This window comes from Giardia intestinalis, chromosome 4 (genome assembly GCF_000002435.2).
Source record: "Giardia intestinalis strain WB C6 chromosome 4, whole genome shotgun sequence".
Lineage (NCBI taxonomy): Eukaryota > Fornicata > Diplomonadida > Hexamitidae > Giardia > Giardia duodenalis.
Window position 1 is genome coordinate 233383 of NC_051859.1, and position 21149 is coordinate 254531.

Below are 21149 nucleotides of genomic sequence, written 5' to 3' on the forward strand. Positions count from 1 at the left end.
AGACTAATAATTCACTTTATCTCAGAGGGTGCGGTCACGGTTATCTCACCGGAGTAACAATCCGTTGTGCTCTGTGAGTGCCGATTGCTCTGCGGAACCATTTCCAGCGCCCTGACAAATGAACGGTTAGAGCGTAGGGCCTTGTTAGCATACTGTGTATCCTCGCCTGCCACAAACTCTAACCCTAAGAAGTCGGCCATTTCGACATTGTTTGCTGATGTTTCATGCCTAGACGCGAGGTGCGGCGCCTTCGACTGCGCTCGGCTCTTAGGCTTGAAAGCATTTGCTGCATGTAAATCCCCAAGCTGCCTTTCCTCTCTTCCGCAGGCGGCAGTGTTTTTCCGAGCAGGTAAAGAAACATCGCCAACTGATTGATGCCTTGCTGACAACTCAAGTTTGTTCTGAGACATATTGCCTTGAAGCTTACTCCCGTTATTAGGTAGGATGTTTCCCCCTTGAGACCTATTAGAAGTTAGTGAATTCTTGACTGTCGGGACGATTTCTTCTTGAGTTGAGCAGGAAACTACATCCCTCGCCGAAGCAGAAAGGTGACCTTGCTTGAGTGAGGCACCAAGCTCGCCTGCAATAGAGCTGCCACTCAGACGTGTACACGCAAGATTAGCTGAGCTATCGTTTTGACAGATGATGATAGAATGGCTCTCCCCTTCTGTGTGAGGAAACTCAACAATGGTGTCCCGGCCGGAAAAGGAAACCCGGTCCTTTGTGGAAGTCGCTGGTTGCCCTTTAGCTCGTTTCTCGACCGCTTCAACACCTGCACTGGCCATGTTCTGCTTGCTAGTGTACCTGCTCTCCGAAAATAACTCACCAGAGGTAACATTAGCATCATCCTCACTCATCGATGAAGTGGAATGCTGAGTCTCGACCTGCGATAGCCTGACATGTCGGCTTTCAAGGCAGTCAGCCGTAACAACTGTGTGGCCAAGCTTACTCAGGTGCTTCCCGTCGAAGTCGACGCTTTTGTTTTGCCGTAAGATGGACTGAAAGTTGGAATTGCGTAGTATGGAAGAGTTAGACAGCGCATGTCGCACACTCTGCTGAGATGAAGGATTGTCCGCGTCACATGTCCTTGGCGTCTTTGCACTAACTCTGAATTCATTGGTAGTCGTGGCACTATTTTGTGATAGAGATGTTCTGCTCAGCGAGTAGGGATCTTTGCTTTCCTGCCCCAGCGGAAGCGTGACCAGGCTTATGTTGCTATCGCTGGAGGGTGTCTGTGGGAGGAGAGGGGCCGGACGCAGACGCTGAAAATCTGTTGAATGAGGTGCTCTGTCGCTATAGACTGGTGGTGAAGCTACTGAATCCCCTGTCAGAGGGAGAGTTGGCGGTATATAAATGGGGGTTATAGAAGTGTTTTGCCTGTCGTTCCTCATGTTGCTAAGCGGAACGTGCTTCGGTATCTGAGTATCCTTGTAAATCGTAGAATCTTCTGTCAGGTGGCTTTCATTCTTTACATCCAAGTCAATCACTGTGGTCGAGGAAGCATGCGCCGAATGGACATCGCCGGGGTCTTCCGACGAGGAATCCGAATAGTAATAGTAAGACTCTTCGTCGCTCTCCATTGAGTTGTAGTCCAGTTGACTGTGGTCACTGTCCTTCTTCTTGCTAACTGGTTCCTGTTTTTGCGCAGCAGGAAGTGTTGCCCTGGACTGAGTAGACGACGTAGTAATGGGCATTATGTCGGGCATTTTTCCGGTGATGATAGGGAAAACCCGGGTAGCTTTTGGCCGAGTAGACTCTGACTTGGCAGAGTTTGTTACAGGGAAGGGCAAGCTTGCTATCTGCGTGATTAGGGGGAGCTGAGTATATGGCACCTTTTTCAACGGCAATGACACTGATGTTGCATTTTGCAGGGTCGTCAGTCGGTTTGGAGACACAATGACGGGCGCGGGCTGTACATCTGGGCATAACGGAATTGATCGTTTTGTCGAGATCGACTCTGATGTATTTAGTGGAAACTTTACAGACTGTTCCTGCAAACAAGAAGGGTCTTGAGCATTAGTTGTTCGACGCGCAGAGCTCACGTGCATCCTATACCGACGATCCTTACTTGATGTAATTCGGGGCGCCCCCTGTAATTGGTACGGAGGAACAAGTTTTGGTACGGAAGTTCGGAACGGGATAGCCGAGCTTATCTCACTAGCTTCGTCTTGCTTAGTTCGTCCAAGAGTGAAGCAAATATTCCCAAAGTTTTCCGGAAATTTCGTTGAAGGAATGACAATAGAGAGTGGAGGCGGGCGGAAGCTGGAAGAGTCACTAACAGTGCAATCGCTAGTAACCCTACTAAGAGAGAAGTTTGCTGGGCGAGCCGGCTCATTCGGCATGTGGAGGGATATACTTGAGCCCATAGAGACGCCAGCGGCTTCAGGAATGGGCAAGCCACCAAGCTGATTCTGAGAAGCACCGAGCCCCACCTCCCTCTCGGATCCGTTAGACTTAGACTGTCTTTCTATTTCCCGAGAAGACTTCTCGTTACACACAGCACTACAGGAGGCTACTTTTACCTCTGCAAGGTCTGGCCTAAACGAGTCGGCACTTTTCACCTCTTCCACGTTGTTTAGGGCTGTTGCGTGACCTGCGCATGTCTCTTGGCGGCCTTCAAAGGACGACGTTTTGCTAGTCACCTCCTTACACTCTTCAAGAGACGGCGGCGCGTCCGAGTCCAGCGCGGAAATCTGTCCGCTGCGCCTTTCAAATGAGCTTGTAATCGTCTTCTGCCCCAAAATCCCTATACTCTCTGGGGTTCCTTCTGTTCGAACTTCGGTGTCTATGAAAGCTTGAAGTTCATTGGGAGAACTTGTTTGCGAGAGAGCATACCCCAGCCCCTTGACAGAGTGATTCTGGTCTTTGGGAAGGTTCTTAACTAGCGTGTCTATACGCAGTTCGATTAGAGAGCCTGTGTTTTCCCTATAGAACGAGCCCTTTAGGGGCGTGGGAAGTAAAAACGAGGATTCAATAGCAGCTTCATAGAGAGACTTGAGTGATGAGGTGGAGCGTTGGCTGAGTTCGTTGCAGGTTATATTAGCTCGTTGTTGGCATGCATCGACTGGGGCGCGTGTGCAGTCCACCATCGAGGATTCAGGTACATCATCCAGACCAGGGATTTCGCAAAGCTGTGACGTGGAGGAAGAAACGGACTCAATCCGCAAAACAAGGGAGGTTAGCGATGGACACGATGAAGCATCACTCAACGCTACCGCACCCAGCTCATCGTCATCGTATTGTGGTGAGCAGCTTGGCATCGGAGAAGATAAGATACTTATGGAGGCAGTGCTTATATTCTGGGAGGAGGTGAACACAGAGTCGCGATCCTTCAAGACTTTCGGACCAAGCTGAGAAAGATGAATGGCCAGAGACGCAGCCGCCCCCAGTGCATAGCCTACTTGCGCCTCTAGTGATATGTAGGGGGCATTTGGAATGCAGGTAACGAAGCCTGTGTAATGTCTCCAATCGAAAACTGCGCCAGATCTAGTATTTGTTGCACAAGTACACTTATTGTAGGGAGTGCACGACGTAGAAGAGACACCGTCTTTGCTGATGGGAGATGCAACCTTCTGGGATTCTAGTGAGGAGGCAAACAAGTTGGGTAAGTACTTGTTAGAAAGGGTCAGCATCTTTTCCCGAATATGAATAAGCTTAATATCAACACTACGACTCATCACAGAAAGGGGCACGGAGCGGAAACTTTGAACATCAAAAGAGTCAGAGCAAACCCCCGAAGTTTGCCCCATTGCCTGCGTGCATGGATCGGGCAAAGTAACTGCAGAAGATAGAGGCATATCTGCGGAATTCTGCGGTGCATCACCTTCGTTAAAAATATGTCCGGATATGGTCCTAATAGGAGGTTTAGAATCGTAACTAAACACGGAGCCACTGAGGCGGGAAGTTGAATAGATCTGTCCATGTTTTAAGAGCGAGCTATCCTTGCTCGTAGGAACCCCTGTGACGCCTCTGCCATCTTTCAGACAGGAGGTGGTCTGGAGAGATTGAACTACGGTGTTAAAAGTACAAGGTGGGATATTATAATGTGCATCTTTAACAATAGTTAAAAGGGCAAACGACTTCAAACCTACCATAGCCTCTTCTGCGGAGCTTTCCATGTCTTCAGTATCCAAATCTAGGCCTAATTGCAAAATGATCTCTACAAGAGAGGCAAAAAGGTGCTCGTCATCTGACGCTGGGAGCAAGGTCGTGATGCTACTCTTTGACGAAACCCGAGATATGGTTTTGAGGTGGTCCTCCTCGTCTGTTGTAAATGTCCTGTTTTGATCCGAATCGTCCGTTACAATCATGTGTGGCGCAGCTACGGATCGATTGTATGCCATTTTTACTTTGGAAAGGCTTGATGTTGCTGTCTCCAAAGAATCCAGCCCAATCAACTCAGTCTTGCTGGAGAGGGAGTAAAGGTCTGTAACGTTTTGACTACGAACCCCCTCGTCTTCTATCAAGCTCTGATTGTCTGAGTCTTCAGAGTTGTATCGAATGTGGTTAGGAAAGTCGCAAGTCTGGTTAGCCAAAGGGCTGTTAGAAATGTTACAGACCATGTTGTTTAACGATGACCCGACAGTTCTGGTCTTAGTATCGTCTAAGCGACCTGTCCTTGAAGTAGACGAGAAGGTGTCACGAGAAAGGTCTTTTGTGACGCTAGCCGCGTCGGCTAAATAATCTATAGAAAAGGAAGACACGTTTGAAGGAGCAAGACTCTCGTCCAGCCCGCCACCAGCAGTATGACGGTATACAGACGAGTAGGCGCCAGAATCTTCTGCTCGAACGCGGGCCTTCTTATAGGTCTCAACTGGAACATGGCGAAGTATTTCACGTAGTTTTTTAGTAGCGTGGACGGATCTGCGTACACTCATACGACTGGAGAGGTTTCCATCACGACTGCGAGGAACCAGCAGCACCGGGTCAGAAGAGGTTGAGTCGTTTTCTGTGTCTGGCTCGGAAAGTGATTCAGCCTGATACCGACCATTGTTACTGGCAACAATCCCACAAATTTTTAGTTCGCGCTCATTGAAAAGCTTCAGATCGGCGTCGTTGTTTATGCGAGGTCTCCAGTGGGTGGGAAGCGTATATAGAAACTCTTCGTCGGGATAGACTGGAAGGCGATCGAGAAGGTCCTCATCGAACTGGAAGGGCTCATTAGTGTGCTCAACTGCTTCTGTTTCTTCGTAACTCTTGTATGCATAAATGAGTTCTTGGAGCTCGGGCGTTTGATAGTTGAGAATCTGATTTCGCGAGTATCCACGAGTGAAAAAGGGATGATCCATAAGCGAGTGCAAGTGTTCCGAGCATCCGTATCGCTTGGTAGGGTGGGCCATGAGGCCGTGGATCAGATCCCAAGCTTCGTCGCTGATGAAGTCAGGCCGAGACACACACTTATCATAGTCCTCTTCTGTCTTTATAGCAGCCAATCGCTGCACTAGCTCGTCAGGAGTCGATGCAACAAAAGCAACTTCGCCGGTCAGCAGCTCATATAATATGAGCCCGAGGGCCCAGTAGTCCACCGACCGCCCATAGGCCGGTGCATTGAAGATTTCTGGAGCCATATATTCAACGGTGCCAACTATCTCACGTTCTCCAACCAGTAGGGAGCTTGTTTCTCTTGTTGAAGAAATCTTCGTGGTGCTGGTCTGCTTTTCGGATACCTTGACAGCCTCGATAAGAGGAGAAGCACCCTCGTCAACGGATGGAAGCTGCTCTGCAAGCCCAAAGTCCGCTAAGAGAATATGACCATCATCACGGAAGAGGAAATTAAGCGGCTTGAGATCTCTATGCACAAAGATATCGATGAGTTGCTTAGACTCGTCACAGGGAAGATTTTGCGGAGGTGCAGGAGGTTTTGGTGGTAAAGCTTGCGAGAGATGAGGATCCACTCTCAGCTGTGACTGCTTAGGAGCCGCCGACTTGGCTGCAGGTTGCTGGTTCCTGAGAACATTTGTCGTGGAAAGAGACGCGGTATGTCCTGACGATTGCGTACGGGACAGATTCTGCGCAGTAGTGCCGGACAGGTTGAAACGCTCAGGAGGAAGAGGATGTAACGGAATTCGAGATCCATTTATTACTGGATTAGGCAGATGCTGCATGGTTGTACTATCTAAAGAAGCAGCCCCAGATTGTTCTGGAGGCAGCGCACTGATCATCATCGGCCGACTAAGAGCAGGGGAGGAAAGCCCGGGGACTAGCAGATTTCTTTGTGAACTATTCTCAACGCGAGTCCTAGATGCTAATATGAAGGAGGAGTCGGCATCGCGTCCATCTAAGAAGCTTGCCTCCGTTATCTCTACATTTTCAGCCGGGGTTGCGACCTCTATACAGTCCTCGGATTCGGGCTGCCAGAAGGAGGCCTGAGTGAGTCCAGACAACGGTCCGCTCAGAGTAGATGTAGCATTTTCTGAAATGCTAGCAGAGCCTCGTTGTATAGAACTAGAGGGCGTTTCCGAAGAGGTATGCAAGGGACAACGCTTACTTGACAAAAGATGGCTAGAGTTCTGATTTTGTTTCGATGAGGAGCTGGAGTCGTCGGGATCGGTGGTGGGAGCAGTTTCCATGCGACTCAGTAACGATCTCTGGACGACAGGCTTTGGACCCTGTTTGGACTGTTTGCTGGAAAAGATAAGAGGAACAGGGGGGATGAGATTCGAAATGTCGCTTTTTTCCACAAGGTTCATGGGCGTGACATCGACCACCGGAGGAGGAATTGGAGGTATTGCAAATCTGAGAAGCATCTTGTCAAATGATACTTGGTGGAGTGAAGCATTCGGTAGCGGAGCTGATTTGCTTGTGGAAAAGGCTGGGATCTTATTTGTATTGGCCCTAGAATTCTTAAGGGCAAGTTTTGCTTTTTGTAGGCTACTTATTGCTGATCGCTGAGATTCTGAAAGAATGGGTGACGACCCCAAAGGCAAGGAAACCTTAGGTTGCGCACTCTCTGAGCGCACGGAGGCTTTGGCTTGAATCTCAAACAAGATGCTGTCGGTGAAGTGAGACGATACTTCGCTAGTCTTGGCAGAGGCTACCAAGTCATTGGATTCTGAAGAATTGGAGTCGGAGCTGCTGGAGGAATGGTAGTGACTATTTGCCTCACGCCTGGCCTCATCTGCCATGATTTCATTCACTACCTCTGCATTAGGCTGGTTCTGGTGCAGATCCAGATGCCTTTCCCCTCGATGTGCGATATGACCGTGTAAAGTTAAAACAGCGCAAACTATTTCTGCAAACCATCTCCTGGCCCAGCCTTCGCTGACACTCCCGACTATGTCCAGAAGAGATTTCATATCACCTCCAGCAGCATAGTCCATAACAAAGTATATGTTTTCATCGTCGTAAAACGCATAGTGGAGGCCGACGATGAAAGACGAGCGAATGCGCATCATTATGCAGCGCTCTATGCGAAGACGTATTCTGTCTGAAAGATTTTTCATCTTGCTCTTGTTGATTTTCTTGAGGGCGAACAGCTGACCCGAAAACTTGTGCTTCACAAGGTGGACAGACGCATAAGCGCCAGAGCCAATGTCCTTTAAAAGGTAGAAGTAGTCCATTGAAATACCAGACCGCCGAGAACGCAAAAGAAACGATTCACGTATGTAAATCGTGTTCATGAAGTCAGTCAGTGAAATCTGCTGAGTGTCCGACAGTGCCAGAGAATTCATGATAGTTAGATAGCGCTCCTTGTGTACCTGTTCACTATCATCATTTAGTCTGGGTAGTGCCTCGCCATTTTGAATGGCGTCATTTAGAGATTTAGAAGTATAGGGGTTCAATTCTGAAGAGAGATCATTGAGAAGGGGGCGTTGGCTGGAGTACTGCTTGCAGCGCTCTGGGCTAAGCAGTTGCTGCGACGCCTCTTCAATGAGATGCTCAAACATTCCTATCTGCGCTTCCTTGAGCCGGTGCTCCCGGCTCAGCAGATATGCAAACATCTCTTGAATGGAATCCTCCACAAACTTACTGAACATCGATATCCGCCCCTCGGTATCTTTATCCAACTCAAGATCTGAAGTCATTAGGGTAACTTTTTTGGTTCAAAACTAAATATGACTCAGCGCCTCGGAATCGTTGACTTTTCCAATATAGACGTCAAGTCTCCTCAGGAGCTTGTGGAGGAAGAGTCCAATTGCAAGACTCGCAAGCCGGTTAAGGTCCAGGACGCTAAGAAACCGCGACCTGGGGACCAGGGACTCCGCATTGCAAATTGCGAGCTCAACACGCTATCTGGGATCACTACCCTTGTCGACGCTGCAATATGGTATCCGGAGCGGCTGTGCATGATGGATCTATCCTGCAATAAAATCACCACCGTTACTGAATTGGCGAATTTCCCAAACTTACGCATTTTATATCTACAGGGGAATCGTATCCAGGACGTCAGGGATCTAGCTCCCCTGTCGTCACTTTCTCTCTTAACATCCTTGACAATTCACGGAAATCCACTAGTTGCACAGAAGAACTTTCGACCATGGATCGTCCACAATCTCCCTCAGATCACCAAGCTGGATAACATCCCTGTAACTGCTCGTGAGCGGAGAGACGCCGAGCAGCTTGTAAAGCTGGGGGCTGTTAGTTTAGTGCGAGATAACAATCTCAATGTCTAGCTTTGTAAATACCTTCGAAGTGTCGTTCAGCTGGGGCGCAGCGGACAGATTTCCGCGCTGGACTCGGACGCGCCGCCGTCTCTTGAAGAGTGTAAGGAGGTGACTAGCAAAACGTCGTCCTTTGAAGGCCGCCAAGAGACATGCGCAGGTCACGCAACAGCCCTAAACAACGTGGAAGAGGTGAAAAGTGCCGACTCGTTTAGGCCAGACCTTGCAGAGGTAAAAGTAGCCTCCTGTAGTGCTGTGTGTAACGAGAAGTCTTCTCGGGAAATAGAAAGACAGTCTAAGTCTAACGGATCCGAGAGGGAGGTGGGGCTCGGTGCTTCTCAGAATCAGCTTGGTGGCTTGCCCATTCCTGAAGCCGCTGGCGTCTCTATGGGCTCAAGTATATCCCTCCACATGCCGAATGAGCCGGCTCGCCCAGCAAACTTCTCTCTTAGTAGGGTTACTAGCGATTGCACTGTTAGTGACTCTTCCAGCTTCCGCCCGCCTCCACTCTCTATTGTCATTCCTTCAACGAAATTTCCGGAAAACTTTGGGAATATTTGCTTCACTCTTGGACGAACTAAGCAAGACGAAGCTAGTGAGATAAGCTCGGCTATCCCGTTCCGAACTTCCGTACCAAAACTTGTTCCTCCGTACCAATTACAGGGGGCGCCCCGAATTACATCAAGTAAGGATCGTCGGTATAGGATGCACGTGAGCTCTGCGCGTCGAACAACTAATGCTCAAGACCCTTCTTGTTTGCAGGAACAGTCTGTAAAGTTTCCACTAAATACATCAGAGTCGATCTCGACAAAACGATCAATTCCGTTATGCCCAGATGTACAGCCCGCGCCCGTCATTGTGTCTCCAAACCGACTGACGACCCTGCAAAATGCAACATCAGTGTCATTGCCGTTGAAAAAGGTGCCATATACTCAGCTCCCCCTAATCACGCAGATAGCAAGCTTGCCCTTCCCTGTAACAAACTCTGCCAAGTCAGAGTCTACTCGGCCAAAAGCTACCCGGGTTTTCCCTATCATCACCGGAAAAATGCCCGACATAATGCCCATTACTACGTCGTCTACTCAGTCCAGGGCAACACTTCCTGCTGCGCAAAAACAGGAACCAGTTAGCAAGAAGAAGGACAGTGACCACAGTCAACTGGACTACAACTCAATGGAGAGCGACGAAGAGTCTTACTATTACTATTCGGATTCCTCGTCGGAAGACCCCGGCGATGTCCATTCGGCGCATGCTTCCTCGACCACAGTGATTGACTTGGATGTAAAGAATGAAAGCCACCTGACAGAAGATTCTACGATTTACAAGGATACTCAGATACCGAAGCACGTTCCGCTTAGCAACATGAGGAACGACAGGCAAAACACTTCTATAACCCCCATTTATATACCGCCAACTCTCCCTCTGACAGGGGATTCAGTAGCTTCACCACCAGTCTATAGCGACAGAGCACCTCATTCAACAGATTTTCAGCGTCTGCGTCCGGCCCCTCTCCTCCCACAGACACCCTCCAGCGATAGCAACATAAGCCTGGTCACGCTTCCGCTGGGGCAGGAAAGCAAAGATCCCTACTCGCTGAGCAGAACATCTCTATCACAAAATAGTGCCACGACTACCAATGAATTCAGAGTTAGTGCAAAGACGCCAAGGACATGTGACGCGGACAATCCTTCATCTCAGCAGAGTGTGCGACATGCGCTGTCTAACTCTTCCATACTACGCAATTCCAACTTTCAGTCCATCTTACGGCAAAACAAAAGCGTCGACTTCGACGGGAAGCACCTGAGTAAGCTTGGCCACACAGTTGTTACGGCTGACTGCCTTGAAAGCCGACATGTCAGGCTATCGCAGGTCGAGACTCAGCATTCCACTTCATCGATGAGTGAGGATGATGCTAATGTTACCTCTGGTGAGTTATTTTCGGAGAGCAGGTACACTAGCAAGCAGAACATGGCCAGTGCAGGTGTTGAAGCGGTCGAGAAACGAGCTAAAGGGCAACCAGCGACTTCCACAAAGGACCGGGTTTCCTTTTCCGGCCGGGACACCATTGTTGAGTTTCCTCACACAGAAGGGGAGAGCCATTCTATCATCATCTGTCAAAACGATAGCTCAGCTAATCTTGCGTGTACACGTCTGAGTGGCAGCTCTATTGCAGGCGAGCTTGGTGCCTCACTCAAGCAAGGTCACCTTTCTGCTTCGGCGAGGGATGTAGTTTCCTGCTCAACTCAAGAAGAAATCGTCCCGACAGTCAAGAATTCACTAACTTCTAATAGGTCTCAAGGGGGAAACATCCTACCTAATAACGGGAGTAAGCTTCAAGGCAATATGTCTCAGAACAAACTTGAGTTGTCAGCAAGGCATCAATCAGTTGGCGATGTTTCTTTACCTGCTCGGAAAAACACTGCCGCCTGCGGAAGAGAGGAAAGGCAGCTTGGGGATTTACATGCAGCAAATGCTTTCAAGCCTAAGAGCCGAGCGCAGTCGAAGGCGCCGCACCTCGCGTCTAGGCATGAAACATCAGCAAACAATGTCGAAATGGCCGACTTCTTAGGGTTAGAGTTTGTGGCAGGCGAGGATACACAGTATGCTAACAAGGCCCTACGCTCTAACCGTTCATTTGTCAGGGCGCTGGAAATGGTTCCGCAGAGCAATCGGCACTCACAGAGCACAACGGATTGTTACTCCGGTGAGATAACCGTGACCGCACCCTCTGAGATAAAGTGAATTATTAGTCTATGCAAACAAAAAATGTCTGATTGCATCAGGATCGCGGTTAGGTCCACAGTGAAGGAATTCGAGCCAAGGACATTCGAGTTTTTTCCAGATAGCACCGTCGGCGATCTGCGGAAGAAGGTTGCTGAGGCCATCTCCGCAGAGGCGCCCACCATCCGTCTCATTCTCAACGCATCTATCTTGAATGATGACGGTATTCTACTGTCGAAGGTTCCAAATATCACTCAGGATACCGTAGTATTCACTCAGGCTAAACCTCGCGGAAGGATCCTTGAAGCGCCTCCCAGCAGTTCTGCCGCAGGGGTCGCGCAGGCCCGGCAAATTGAATCGGCTGCTTCGCGAGATCCTCATGCTGAGGTGCAAGACTCCTCGTCCGGATCCAATTCAGATGCCTTAGAACTAGACCCAGTTAGCAACAACTCGGACCTCGTCGCACAGCTAGTAGAGACCTTTTCCTGTAGGCCACGGCTGGCGCAGATATCGCTCGAGCTGGCTAATAACAACATGGATCTGGCAGCTGCCATCATCGCCGAAGATCCGACAGAAGAGGATCTCGAGGACACCCTCCGGCACATGGGCGCGGCCAGACACAGCCACAGACCACACATGTACAGCACCGAGGAGCTAGAGCAGATACTCCAGACACCGAACTTCTTGGAGATGTTTACAACCCAGATATCCGACTGGAGCCCCAATCTGGTGCTGAGATTCAACGAGGATCGCGACTTGCTCCTTGAGGTGCTCCACCTCTACCTGAACATGATCGAGGCAGGGATGGCCGGGAGAGGGATCCTTATTCCAAGGGAAAGGGCGCCGCCGCAGCCTGCAGAGCAGCCCCCTCCGCTGACCGCGGACGACGAGGACAACATCGCCACGATCATCGGGATCTGTGGTGGCGACCTGAACTACAACCGGGTGAGGGAGGCATATGTCAGGCTCGGGCGCGACATGAACGCGGTGGTTTCTGTGATCATGGACCAGCGAGAGTACTTTGAGAGGGAGTGAACGACTGCTTAAAAATAGATGACGACAAGGCTGGCCGCCAAGAGGCTCGTCGTCGAGTACCTCCTCTACCTCAGGGCTGCGCAAGCCGTTGAGGACACCGACAACCTGGACGTCGCCATCGATTGCCTCCGGGACTGCTTCGGACTCAAGGACGTCAGGCACGGCAACGGCGACCTGGAGCAGATCCTGAGCGGGGCGAAGGCGCCGGCGGTCTCCAGCACAAGCTCCAGCGAGCTCAAGGCGCAGGGCAACGCCGCCTTCAAGGCGGAGGACTTCCAGGAGGCGATCCGGCTCTTCACCCAGGCGATCGAGGTCTCGGCCGCGAACAACGAGCCCCCAGACCAGCGCGCCGTCTACTTCGCCAACCGGGCCGCCGCGCGCCTGGGCCTGAAGGCCGAGGAGGAGACCGCTCTTGCTGCCAAGGACTGCGAGGAGAGTGTGCGCCTTTGTCCAAGCTACCACAAGGCGTGGTTCCGCCTCGGGAATATCCGTGAGAGTGCTGGTAATAAGCCTGAGGCGTACAGGGCGTACAGCCAGGCCCTGACGGCAGACCCTAGCAATCCGAAGTATCGCGAAGCCCGTGATCGTGTCAGCGAGGGCCGTCCTGAACAAGCCACCCCTGACCTCTCAGCACTTGCCAATAACCCTCTCTTTTCGCAGCTTCGGGATGATCCTGAAATTATCGCCTTGATGCAAAACCCCAAGGTGGCTGACCTTTTATCTAAAGTTAACTCGAATCCAATGGCCATTATGGGCGCCATGTCAGACCCGGAACTAGCCCCTATTTTCCAGCGCCTCGTCCAAAAGCTTGGGCCACAGCTTTCTAGCATGCTCGGTGGACTTGGTGGACTTTTCGGAGGAGGCGGAGCGAACTCTCCACCCTCGGGTATGTACTCGTGACAAGTGAATGTGGTTCACTCCTTGTTTTCTGCCTAAACAATTCGGTACGAGCTGCCTTCAAGCGGCCGTTTGAGCACATAAAATTGGCTATAAAGATTGGTACTCACTATCCTGCAGTAGATTATAAAGCTCTGGGATGCTGACATCCTTACAGCTACGAGAGGGGTAAACCGGAATTGCCCACGAGCGTGTCACCTCCTGATTTTCAACGGCGCAAGAGTAATCGCTCGGTTTTAGAAAGCGATACACCTGTCCGTTAATAACGATGTCGTCATCCCTTGGTGTTCCCCGAATCTGTACCAACATGTCCGGCTTTGGGGCAGAAGCCTCCTTTTTGGTCTGCTGGATAATGAATGGCGGCATTTGTTTTTATACATCTTCCATCTCTAATGAAACTCCGCAGTTTACTTCTGCTCCGCCGCACGGGCCTGTCTTGCCTTGGGGGTGTAGAGAAGAAGGTCATCAATCAGGTCAACATGCGTGAGGAGCATACGCCGACAGCAATAGCGAGTAAGGCCGAGTTCATCCAGCGCCCGCTTAGCAGGAGTCTCTGAGCTTCCACTTTCTTCTGCTCCGTATTCTCCTAAAAGCTTAAGGTATTTCTCGTATAGACTTCCAATGACCTTCCCGCAGGTGAAGCACCGAACAGGGATGATCATTATTTTTTGGTGCATAGGAATGGCCCTCCCTGACACAGCTCCCTTGACTCTCTCTAGGCAGGTTGCCAGCCGCCTGAGCCATGTATACGGCGGGGATATCCGTGCTCGATGCATAGAGCATACCCTTCACCAGAACTGCATAAGGATCTGTGAAATGGCGCTCAATCTACGCAAGGACTTTCAACGAGAGCGACAATCGGACCCACCTCTGCCTGAATTCTACGCAGCTGCCATCAATAACATAGAGCCAATTGCTTATTACTATATGCTCCCTTGTAATATTTTACCGTGCCTCCCTGTTTCTAGCATTAAGAAGCGCTTTCTCTTCAGGACCCTTTTCGATATCCATCACTTTCCCGGACTCTATCATGTGACGGAGCTTCTTGAGACAGGCGTTTTTGATGACTATTCAGAGGACGAGCACGATGAGCTGAACAAGAACTTCGGGCGGAGCATCCCAAATACTAATGGCCCTGCAATGCCACGTGCAAAGAAACGCTTGAGTACCCATGTCCTCCATGAAATCGCAGATATACGTTTGAAGGGCGTGGGAACTATGTCGGCCAACGGAGGACCCAAATGCACTGGCCAATTCGACAAGTTAGCTCAGGTACGAGCAAAAGATCATCTTATGAAGCAACTCAATACGATTGCTGTAACCACGGCGATGATTGAAGACGTTGACCGCACTGAGGGTTCTTCCGGCAACACTGCTTGTGATTCTAAAATACCAAGCACACTTAAGGACTCAGCCGAGGACACTCCCCTTCTCACAATAGACCATAAGCAGGAGTCAATTCGCCTCCTTGAGAACATGCTTCCATGCAGCGTGTTTGACTCTGTCGCTCAATTCATTCGAAGAAAGGATTTCACACCTCCCCTGACACGTGAAAAGTGGGTTGATTATTCAACGAACTTCTTGAAAAAACGTTCGTGGGGAGAGATACGAACCATATCCTATGAGCAGGCCTTTTTGATATGCAACATTCTTGAGGTTGATGCGTCTCCAGACTTTCCCGATTTATCCATACTTACCAAACTGATCTGCGAAGAGCTAACGGAGAAAGGTATCGAAGTCATTCCCGAGTACGAACCGATTTTTCATGAGATTGTCCGGGTAAAATTGCAGAATATCCTCCAAGATAATTCTGCACGCGTGATCACTGTTCTAGACACATTCACTCCTGATGATCTACAAAGCCTAATGATTGTGACCAAGGGGCACCGAAACATCACGGAGCAGCTTTCTACATCAGGAGCTAAGTTACTATTCTCCAGATGGCAAAGGCTTACAACAACCGACTACATTATACGGTCTTCTGAGCCCACGCCTGAATCCATCCTTTATTCCCTCACAGAAACTAATTCTCTCGGAGTTTCTCGGAAAAGGGAAAAAGACGTCGCCGAAAACACTATGCTGGTAGCCATGCAACACTTTATTGAGGGTGTGTTACCTGATTGTCACCAGCTGATAAAAGACGCTATTTGTGACTTTTTGGATGCGAATACTACAAATAGCTGCTTTGTAGCCGATATCCTAGAGAATTTGACAAACAGGACTAAGGCCACAGAAAACCACAGCCAGATCACTCTTTCAGAATTGTCTCTTCCATCGTTAGACATCCTCGGCAAGGAGTATCACTTTAGCTCTAATGTTAGCGCTCAGCCAACTACTTGTCTTCTGGAAGAGAATAAGATAGCAATTTCTGAAATGTTAACTATGCTTGGTAAGAAGGTCTGGATGCATAGAGTTTGCGATATGTATGCTCTCGTCACTAAGCTAGCTCCCTTCCTTCACCGCACAGAAACGTCTGGAATCAGGGTAGTGCCACTTTCGTTGACATCTTATTTTGTCGATTATTTGAGTGCGCGTGCAAGCTACCTTGTATCCACAGAGGATGTTGTGAAGAAGGACCCTCTTTGTCGTTTCACAGACGGATGGACTAAATACGCACAACAGTCGTGCAATAACCTTTGGTATTGTCCGTTTCCCATTGATGATAGAATTGTTTCTCACTATACGCAACTCTTTCATACCATAATCGCATTTGCGATCACGCTTACTATCACTGAGCCACGAGTAGCTCCCAGAGAACTTGCTTACGAACTTGGATATGTCGCCTTATTTGGCCTGGAACGATCTTCTGTGACTGCTCATGTTGTCACTGGCTGTAAGTATCTTTATGCTACAGCCGTCAACTGTTTGAACCACACCGCTGGAAACATCATATCAGACTACTTTCAACTGCCAAACATGACGTTTGTATCCGGATACTTAGCTAGAAGATGTTTATTATACATGCAATACTACTCAGCAGCAAAGAAGGACAAGATGTCCTCTAAGTCTGATAACCCTCTATCAGAGTCTAAATATGATGAGCATATAACTAAGTTTGGATCTCAACTAGCACCCGACAGATCCCACTCGGTGCAAGAGCACTCTACGAGTCAAACGGAAACCAAGTGTCTAGTTTTTGCAAGAGGAAGGAAAGGTCCTTTGGGTGATCGTCTCTTTTCTGAGAGGAACATAATCCGTGATACTTCCACTCCAGGTAGAAGCTTTACGGTAAATGCCAGAGGATCTAAGTATGGATCCAAAACTCAACTGGCGCGACAGAAGATGTCGCTCCCTCCTAAGTCTTTGCGATGTGATTATTCAAATCGGTCTATATCTTCGCGGAAGAGTACTTGTCATTTCACACTAGCACCCAAGCAAGAATTAGATTCCGCGACTCCGTTTTCAACTACAATCAAGACACGACAGACTACTCAAGCAAATGAGAAGTCGTCATGTGATACTGGTGTGCACTCTTATGAGGATGAAGAGCACCTACTGATAGCGGGCTGTGTTCCAGATTTAGCGCTTTATAATGAGATTTACGAAGACTTTTCGCTGACAGACTTTCAGACGCGCAGTCTGTTTTCGTCCAAACCTGTCTCTGCTCGGCTCTGTCTCCAGATGCTTCTTATGTCTTCGTGCCTAAACGGCTCGCTCAATGTCGTCGATCTTCTAGCAGAGAGCACCATAAACCGGAGAATAGAAAACGAGATAAAGGCCTTACGTGTTTTGACAGGCGTTTGTATTTCTCAGTCCAGACTACTATACGATAATATAACGTCATACGGGTTTCAATATATCTCTGATCTGGTAAAACCGCCGGGCACACGGATTTACCTACGGGAATGCAAGAGCGAAAACCACATCATCGATGCAGAAATTCGGCTCATCAGATTGTTGATAGCGTGCAGGATCCCGTACGCATATTCTCCGTCGGTCGTTATGGCGGCTGGTCAGCTTGTGTTTATGGATATAAGTGGGACCCGCCTTTTGAACTCAATAGCGACGATGAACGAAAGAATAGTTGGTCTAAGTACTACAGAACGTTCTGTAGCGATGCAACCTCCTTGTTTCTTGCGGGGAGAGCTTCCTTACTCAACGTCTGGAGGTGGAATAATGGTAACTGCTGGCCTAGTTGAGAAGAAGAAAATCCTAGAAATGTGTGTAGAGGATGAGACCTTCTACATCAAGTCTCTCCTCATAAACAAAACCGACATGCCATCCCAGACCATTCCTCGAGCTCTCTTCCCAAGTTGGCCCACTATGAACCTCTATCTTCCTTCCCATAATATTCCTTCAGCAAGTCTGGCCCACACTAAGATACAGGAGCAAATACTCAGGGACCGCCAATGCTATGGTTCTGACTTAAGGGTGAATGAAGCAATGTTTTCGCTATTTACAGAGCCCATGTTTCTCAACAAGCACATAGACGCGGAAAATGCGGAGCTTTACTATCGTATTCGGAGGGTCCTTTCATCTGCCTGCAACATATGCGATGTCGTTTCCTTGGATTGGCGACTAACTTCTCTGTTGTACAGCCTTTCATTCTCTGGGGAAGAGTTTCTCAGCGGCCCCTCTCAGATCGCAGATCTTACGTTCAAACTCGATCCAGCGTCACAGCTAGTTACTCTGAGTATTCGCGTCGGTCTTTACATGCAGTTACAAGTAGAAACCGAGGCTATTTCTAATTGCATAACCATTGGAATGCTGATGGCGGTGTTGCAGAGCTCCCTTGAGAATACTGGCAGCTCCAAAGACATAACTATTTACTTCACCCCTTTGCTAGTGGACTATATTTTAACTGCAATCATGTCCCAGCATTTTTCGGAAGATAAGAAGCTGACTCAGCGTGATGTCATCAACATGATCGGTCTAACGGATCCCAACAATCTACAAGTGGCGTCCTTGTTGCCCTCACACGATAACAACTCGTATAGAACAAAGCTGTCAAGCAACATCGGGCACAGAATCCTTACTCAGCAAGCAGAAGAAATAGCCGAGCTTTTCTTGTTCCAGTGTCCCGAGCATTACGGCCACCCGGGTGCCAACTGTGTCGCAGACTTTCTTAATTTGACAGCCCAAGCCCAGAGTGGAATAGCAGCAATACACGAGTCAGCGGCTCTGAGCAATTTGACAGAAACTCTCATGCCAACCCTTTTCTACACGATGCTTTTCCCCGCTAGGCGATTCCTCCACAGCTATTTCGACAGCTGTGCCATGAACTACATGATGGCCGAGGAAAAGCTCGTCATTTTCGAGGATGGTTTTGTAGATGCTTTGCGCACAGGATACGTAACCGGCGTCAATCCCCACCGAAGTGGATCTGCTCTTCGCATTCATACAAATGTGGATGAGGACCACTTTCGGTGGCACAGCTCCCTCTTACACATCGGGCTTATTAGACTGAGAAAATACTTACTGGATCAGCTCTTTAGGAAAGAGTATCAGCTTAACTATGCAATGACACTTAAGTCTCACGCGATGATTGAACAAGCAAGCAGATACACATGCCTAATTATCAAGAACTCTATCACAGCTAGCTTTCTTCCAGAGCAGTTGAAGGAGTTTATACGGACCGTGATAAACGACATTTCCATCTACGGCAAGATCCTTTGTGAGCTGGCCAGCTTCAATCCACTGACGTCGAGCACTGTTATATCGCGCGCCTATGCAGAGTTTAACGGCATATACTATATGAGAGGGACCCATCTGGTGAACATCTTGGGGAAGATATTCTCATTATGCGATTGCACTCTAGAAAAGCCCAACCTCCGTGAGAAAATGCTTCATATCGTTCGAATAGGCTGTGAGAATAAGCACGAAAATGTGAACAAATATGAAGAAAACCCAAAGAGGACGGTCAGCCATATCACATCCACACCTCGGGGCCTAGTCCAGCTTCCTAAAGCTATCATACGGTACCTGTACAGATGTATGCAAAAGAGAGTCGAGCGCACGCTGTTTCCGCCTAAACACCCCATTAGAAACTATTTCGAACTAGGTCAGAAAACAGAGGCAACTCCTCTGATGCCCATAGTGTTGGGTGGCCTTCCACCATTTGAAGTTGTGGAACTGGCTGAGGGCTTAGTCTTTTCCAATGAGAGGTCACTCATGATCTCCAGCAACAAAATAATATTGGCCGACATCCTCAATAGGGCGATCATCCTTAGAACATCTATTGATGTTTTTGGTCAGTATAATGTAGGCACCATTTACCGTCGCTTCATTAAGCTCTATAGGCTCTGGAAACAATACGCAACATATCAGACTGTTGAGCTAGGGACTAGCGCGACTTCTAGCGGGATTCAAGAGCTAGGGTCGTCGCACACACTCATCAACGGTCTTATTCCCCTCGCTGAAGTACTCAAAGCATATGACACGGTAAACGATACTGCCCATCAGGAAAAATTTAAGTGCAATCTGGAGAACCTTCTTCAGGAGGCGGCAAGTACATCCGAGTCCGGGGTGCTTGTATCTCAAAGCCCTGAAGCAGCTATTTCAGATAACATTTTCGATAACGCATTTTTGGAATCCATAAAGGAACAGCTTAACAACTCGGTGGTGACCAAGTTACATTCCTTAGTCATAACAGAAGACGATGGCAATTGCCAAAACAGAGCGCATCAACTAGAGATGCTGAGTCGCAGATATTGGATCCAGCAGACAACTAATACGTCCGCCAATGTTCCCTTAGACACATTTCTTCACTTTGTAGCACGAAACTCCGCCTTGGCTCGCCATAACGGTAAGATTCTGGGGATGACAGGCCTAATATATAATGTCATCGAAGATGTTCTTGACTATGACGTCTAAGAGGAGGCCGTATCCGCTACCATTCCCCCAACAAGCGGAAGCCCTTTGAGCAAAAATCCAAAGATGGCCATAAACGGCTTGAACAAAAGCAAAAAGCCCAACATCTGAACCACGCCGCCCACTACAACGTAGCGTGACAAAACAAGAATCAACCCGAGCATATATAGTGACGTCGCGATCAAGGATGACCCGCGCAAGAAGAGCTTATAAAACCTGGAAGGACTCAAAAAGATTATGACGCCCGCTGTTGATACCAGGTTACCTAATGCAAGGAAGCCCCGGTCCAGCAGTAACACTAGGCCAAGAGCGCTGAACATAAGCCCGCACCCCAAGAGGACGAGCCCAACAGATCGGTCCTGGAAGTCCAGGATCCTGTTCAGCATCTTCTAGTTTGGTCGCTGTGCAACGCAATTTAAAAACTGCAATTTATCACTCATTCGATTTATTGGCAGAGGCTCAAGGCCCGATAATGGGGAAGGGTGGCAGACATCCAGCATACATCAGGGCCCACTCCAAACGCCAGGATGTCACCCGGGCCATGGAGAAGAATGCCCAAGCTCTCAAGGAGGGGGACATGAACTTTACGAAACAGCTGCTCGAGAACCACCGCATAAAGGAACAGATCCAAGTCCAAATGAAACTGAAGCGGGCGCAGGAGGCGCAGCAGATAACGCAAGAATCTTCGCAAACTGAGGTCTTGTCCGAGAAATCCAAGGAGGAGATGTACAAGACTAACCAAGAGCGACTTCGAGAGTTAGCAGAGATACAGCCGACATCATATGAACACGCCATCAAATTGTCTGAAGAGCGCCAGAGAAGGATTGCATTGGAAAAGGAACGCATCGCAGCAGAAAAGCAAATTATAAAGGAAAAGAGAGAGCTGCGGAATCGGGCCCGGAAGGCCAGATTTAAGTTCACAGCAAAGGGGCAGCCCGTGATGGAGGCGTATATTGCCAACCTTCTCAAGCAAATCGAGAAAGGCAAGTAGGAGCACAAGTAAATTTCTGCCCACGCTATTCTTTGGGACTTGGAAGATGCCCTGCGAGCTGGCTCGGGAAAAGGAATACAGAGTTAAAATGCTTA

The 21149-nt window shown here is 49.0% G+C and overlaps 10 protein-coding genes across 10 annotated transcripts; 6 read left to right on the forward strand and 4 right to left on the reverse strand.

Annotated features, from left to right (window-relative positions):
• Positions 1-11: 11 nt before the first annotated feature.
• Positions 12-8024, reverse strand: GL50803_0060565 (Kinase; the record flags this gene model as incomplete). The annotated part of the gene is made up of 1 exon (XM_038046224.1): positions 12-8024. The coding sequence occupies one exon, from the start codon at positions 8022-8024 to the stop codon at positions 12-14; it is 8013 nt and encodes a 2670-aa protein (XP_037901905.1).
• A 30-nt stretch (positions 8025-8054) lies between these two features.
• On the forward strand, positions 8055-8612 carry GL50803_007296 (putative U2 small nuclear ribonucleoprotein A'; the record flags this gene model as incomplete). Its single annotated transcript, XM_001708380.1, has 1 exon — positions 8055-8612. The coding sequence occupies one exon, from the start codon at positions 8055-8057 to the stop codon at positions 8610-8612; it is 558 nt and encodes a 185-aa protein (XP_001708432.1).
• A 375-nt stretch (positions 8613-8987) lies between these two features.
• Positions 8988-11342, forward strand: GL50803_00112962 (uncharacterized protein; the record flags this gene model as incomplete). Its single annotated transcript, XM_038045660.1, has 1 exon — positions 8988-11342. One exon carries the CDS (start codon positions 8988-8990, stop codon positions 11340-11342), a length of 2355 nt encoding a protein of 784 aa, XP_037901906.1.
• Positions 11343-11366: 24 nt separating this feature from the next.
• Positions 11367-12356, forward strand: GL50803_00115338 (Ubiquitin-like protein; the record flags this gene model as incomplete). The annotated part of the gene is made up of 1 exon (XM_001708377.1): positions 11367-12356. One exon carries the CDS (start codon positions 11367-11369, stop codon positions 12354-12356), a length of 990 nt encoding a protein of 329 aa, XP_001708429.1.
• An 18-nt stretch (positions 12357-12374) lies between these two features.
• On the forward strand, positions 12375-13256 carry GL50803_007287 (Small glutamine-rich tetratricopeptide repeat-containing protein; the record flags this gene model as incomplete). The annotated part of the gene is made up of 1 exon (XM_001708376.1): positions 12375-13256. One exon carries the CDS (start codon positions 12375-12377, stop codon positions 13254-13256), a length of 882 nt encoding a protein of 293 aa, XP_001708428.1.
• Positions 13257-13343: 87 nt separating this feature from the next.
• On the reverse strand, positions 13344-13619 carry GL50803_007285 (uncharacterized protein; the record flags this gene model as incomplete). The annotated part of the gene is made up of 1 exon (XM_038046326.1): positions 13344-13619. The coding sequence occupies one exon, from the start codon at positions 13617-13619 to the stop codon at positions 13344-13346; it is 276 nt and encodes a 91-aa protein (XP_037901907.1).
• A 41-nt stretch (positions 13620-13660) lies between these two features.
• On the reverse strand, positions 13661-13915 carry GL50803_0014413 (DNA-directed RNA polymerase RPB10; the record flags this gene model as incomplete). Its single annotated transcript, XM_001708374.2, has 1 exon — positions 13661-13915. The coding sequence occupies one exon, from the start codon at positions 13913-13915 to the stop codon at positions 13661-13663; it is 255 nt and encodes an 84-aa protein (XP_001708426.2).
• Positions 13916-13934: 19 nt separating this feature from the next.
• On the forward strand, positions 13935-20066 carry GL50803_00103365 (uncharacterized protein; the record flags this gene model as incomplete). Its single annotated transcript, XM_001708373.2, has 1 exon — positions 13935-20066. One exon carries the CDS (start codon positions 13935-13937, stop codon positions 20064-20066), a length of 6132 nt encoding a protein of 2043 aa, XP_001708425.2.
• Positions 20063-20449, reverse strand: GL50803_0060567 (putative Got1 family protein; the record flags this gene model as incomplete). Its single annotated transcript, XM_038046225.1, has 1 exon — positions 20063-20449. One exon carries the CDS (start codon positions 20447-20449, stop codon positions 20063-20065), a length of 387 nt encoding a protein of 128 aa, XP_037901908.1.
• Positions 20450-20535: 86 nt separating this feature from the next.
• On the forward strand, positions 20536-21054 carry GL50803_0013539 (uncharacterized protein; the record flags this gene model as incomplete). Its single annotated transcript, XM_001708371.1, has 1 exon — positions 20536-21054. The coding sequence occupies one exon, from the start codon at positions 20536-20538 to the stop codon at positions 21052-21054; it is 519 nt and encodes a 172-aa protein (XP_001708423.1).
• Between the last annotated feature and the right edge of the window lie 95 nt (positions 21055-21149).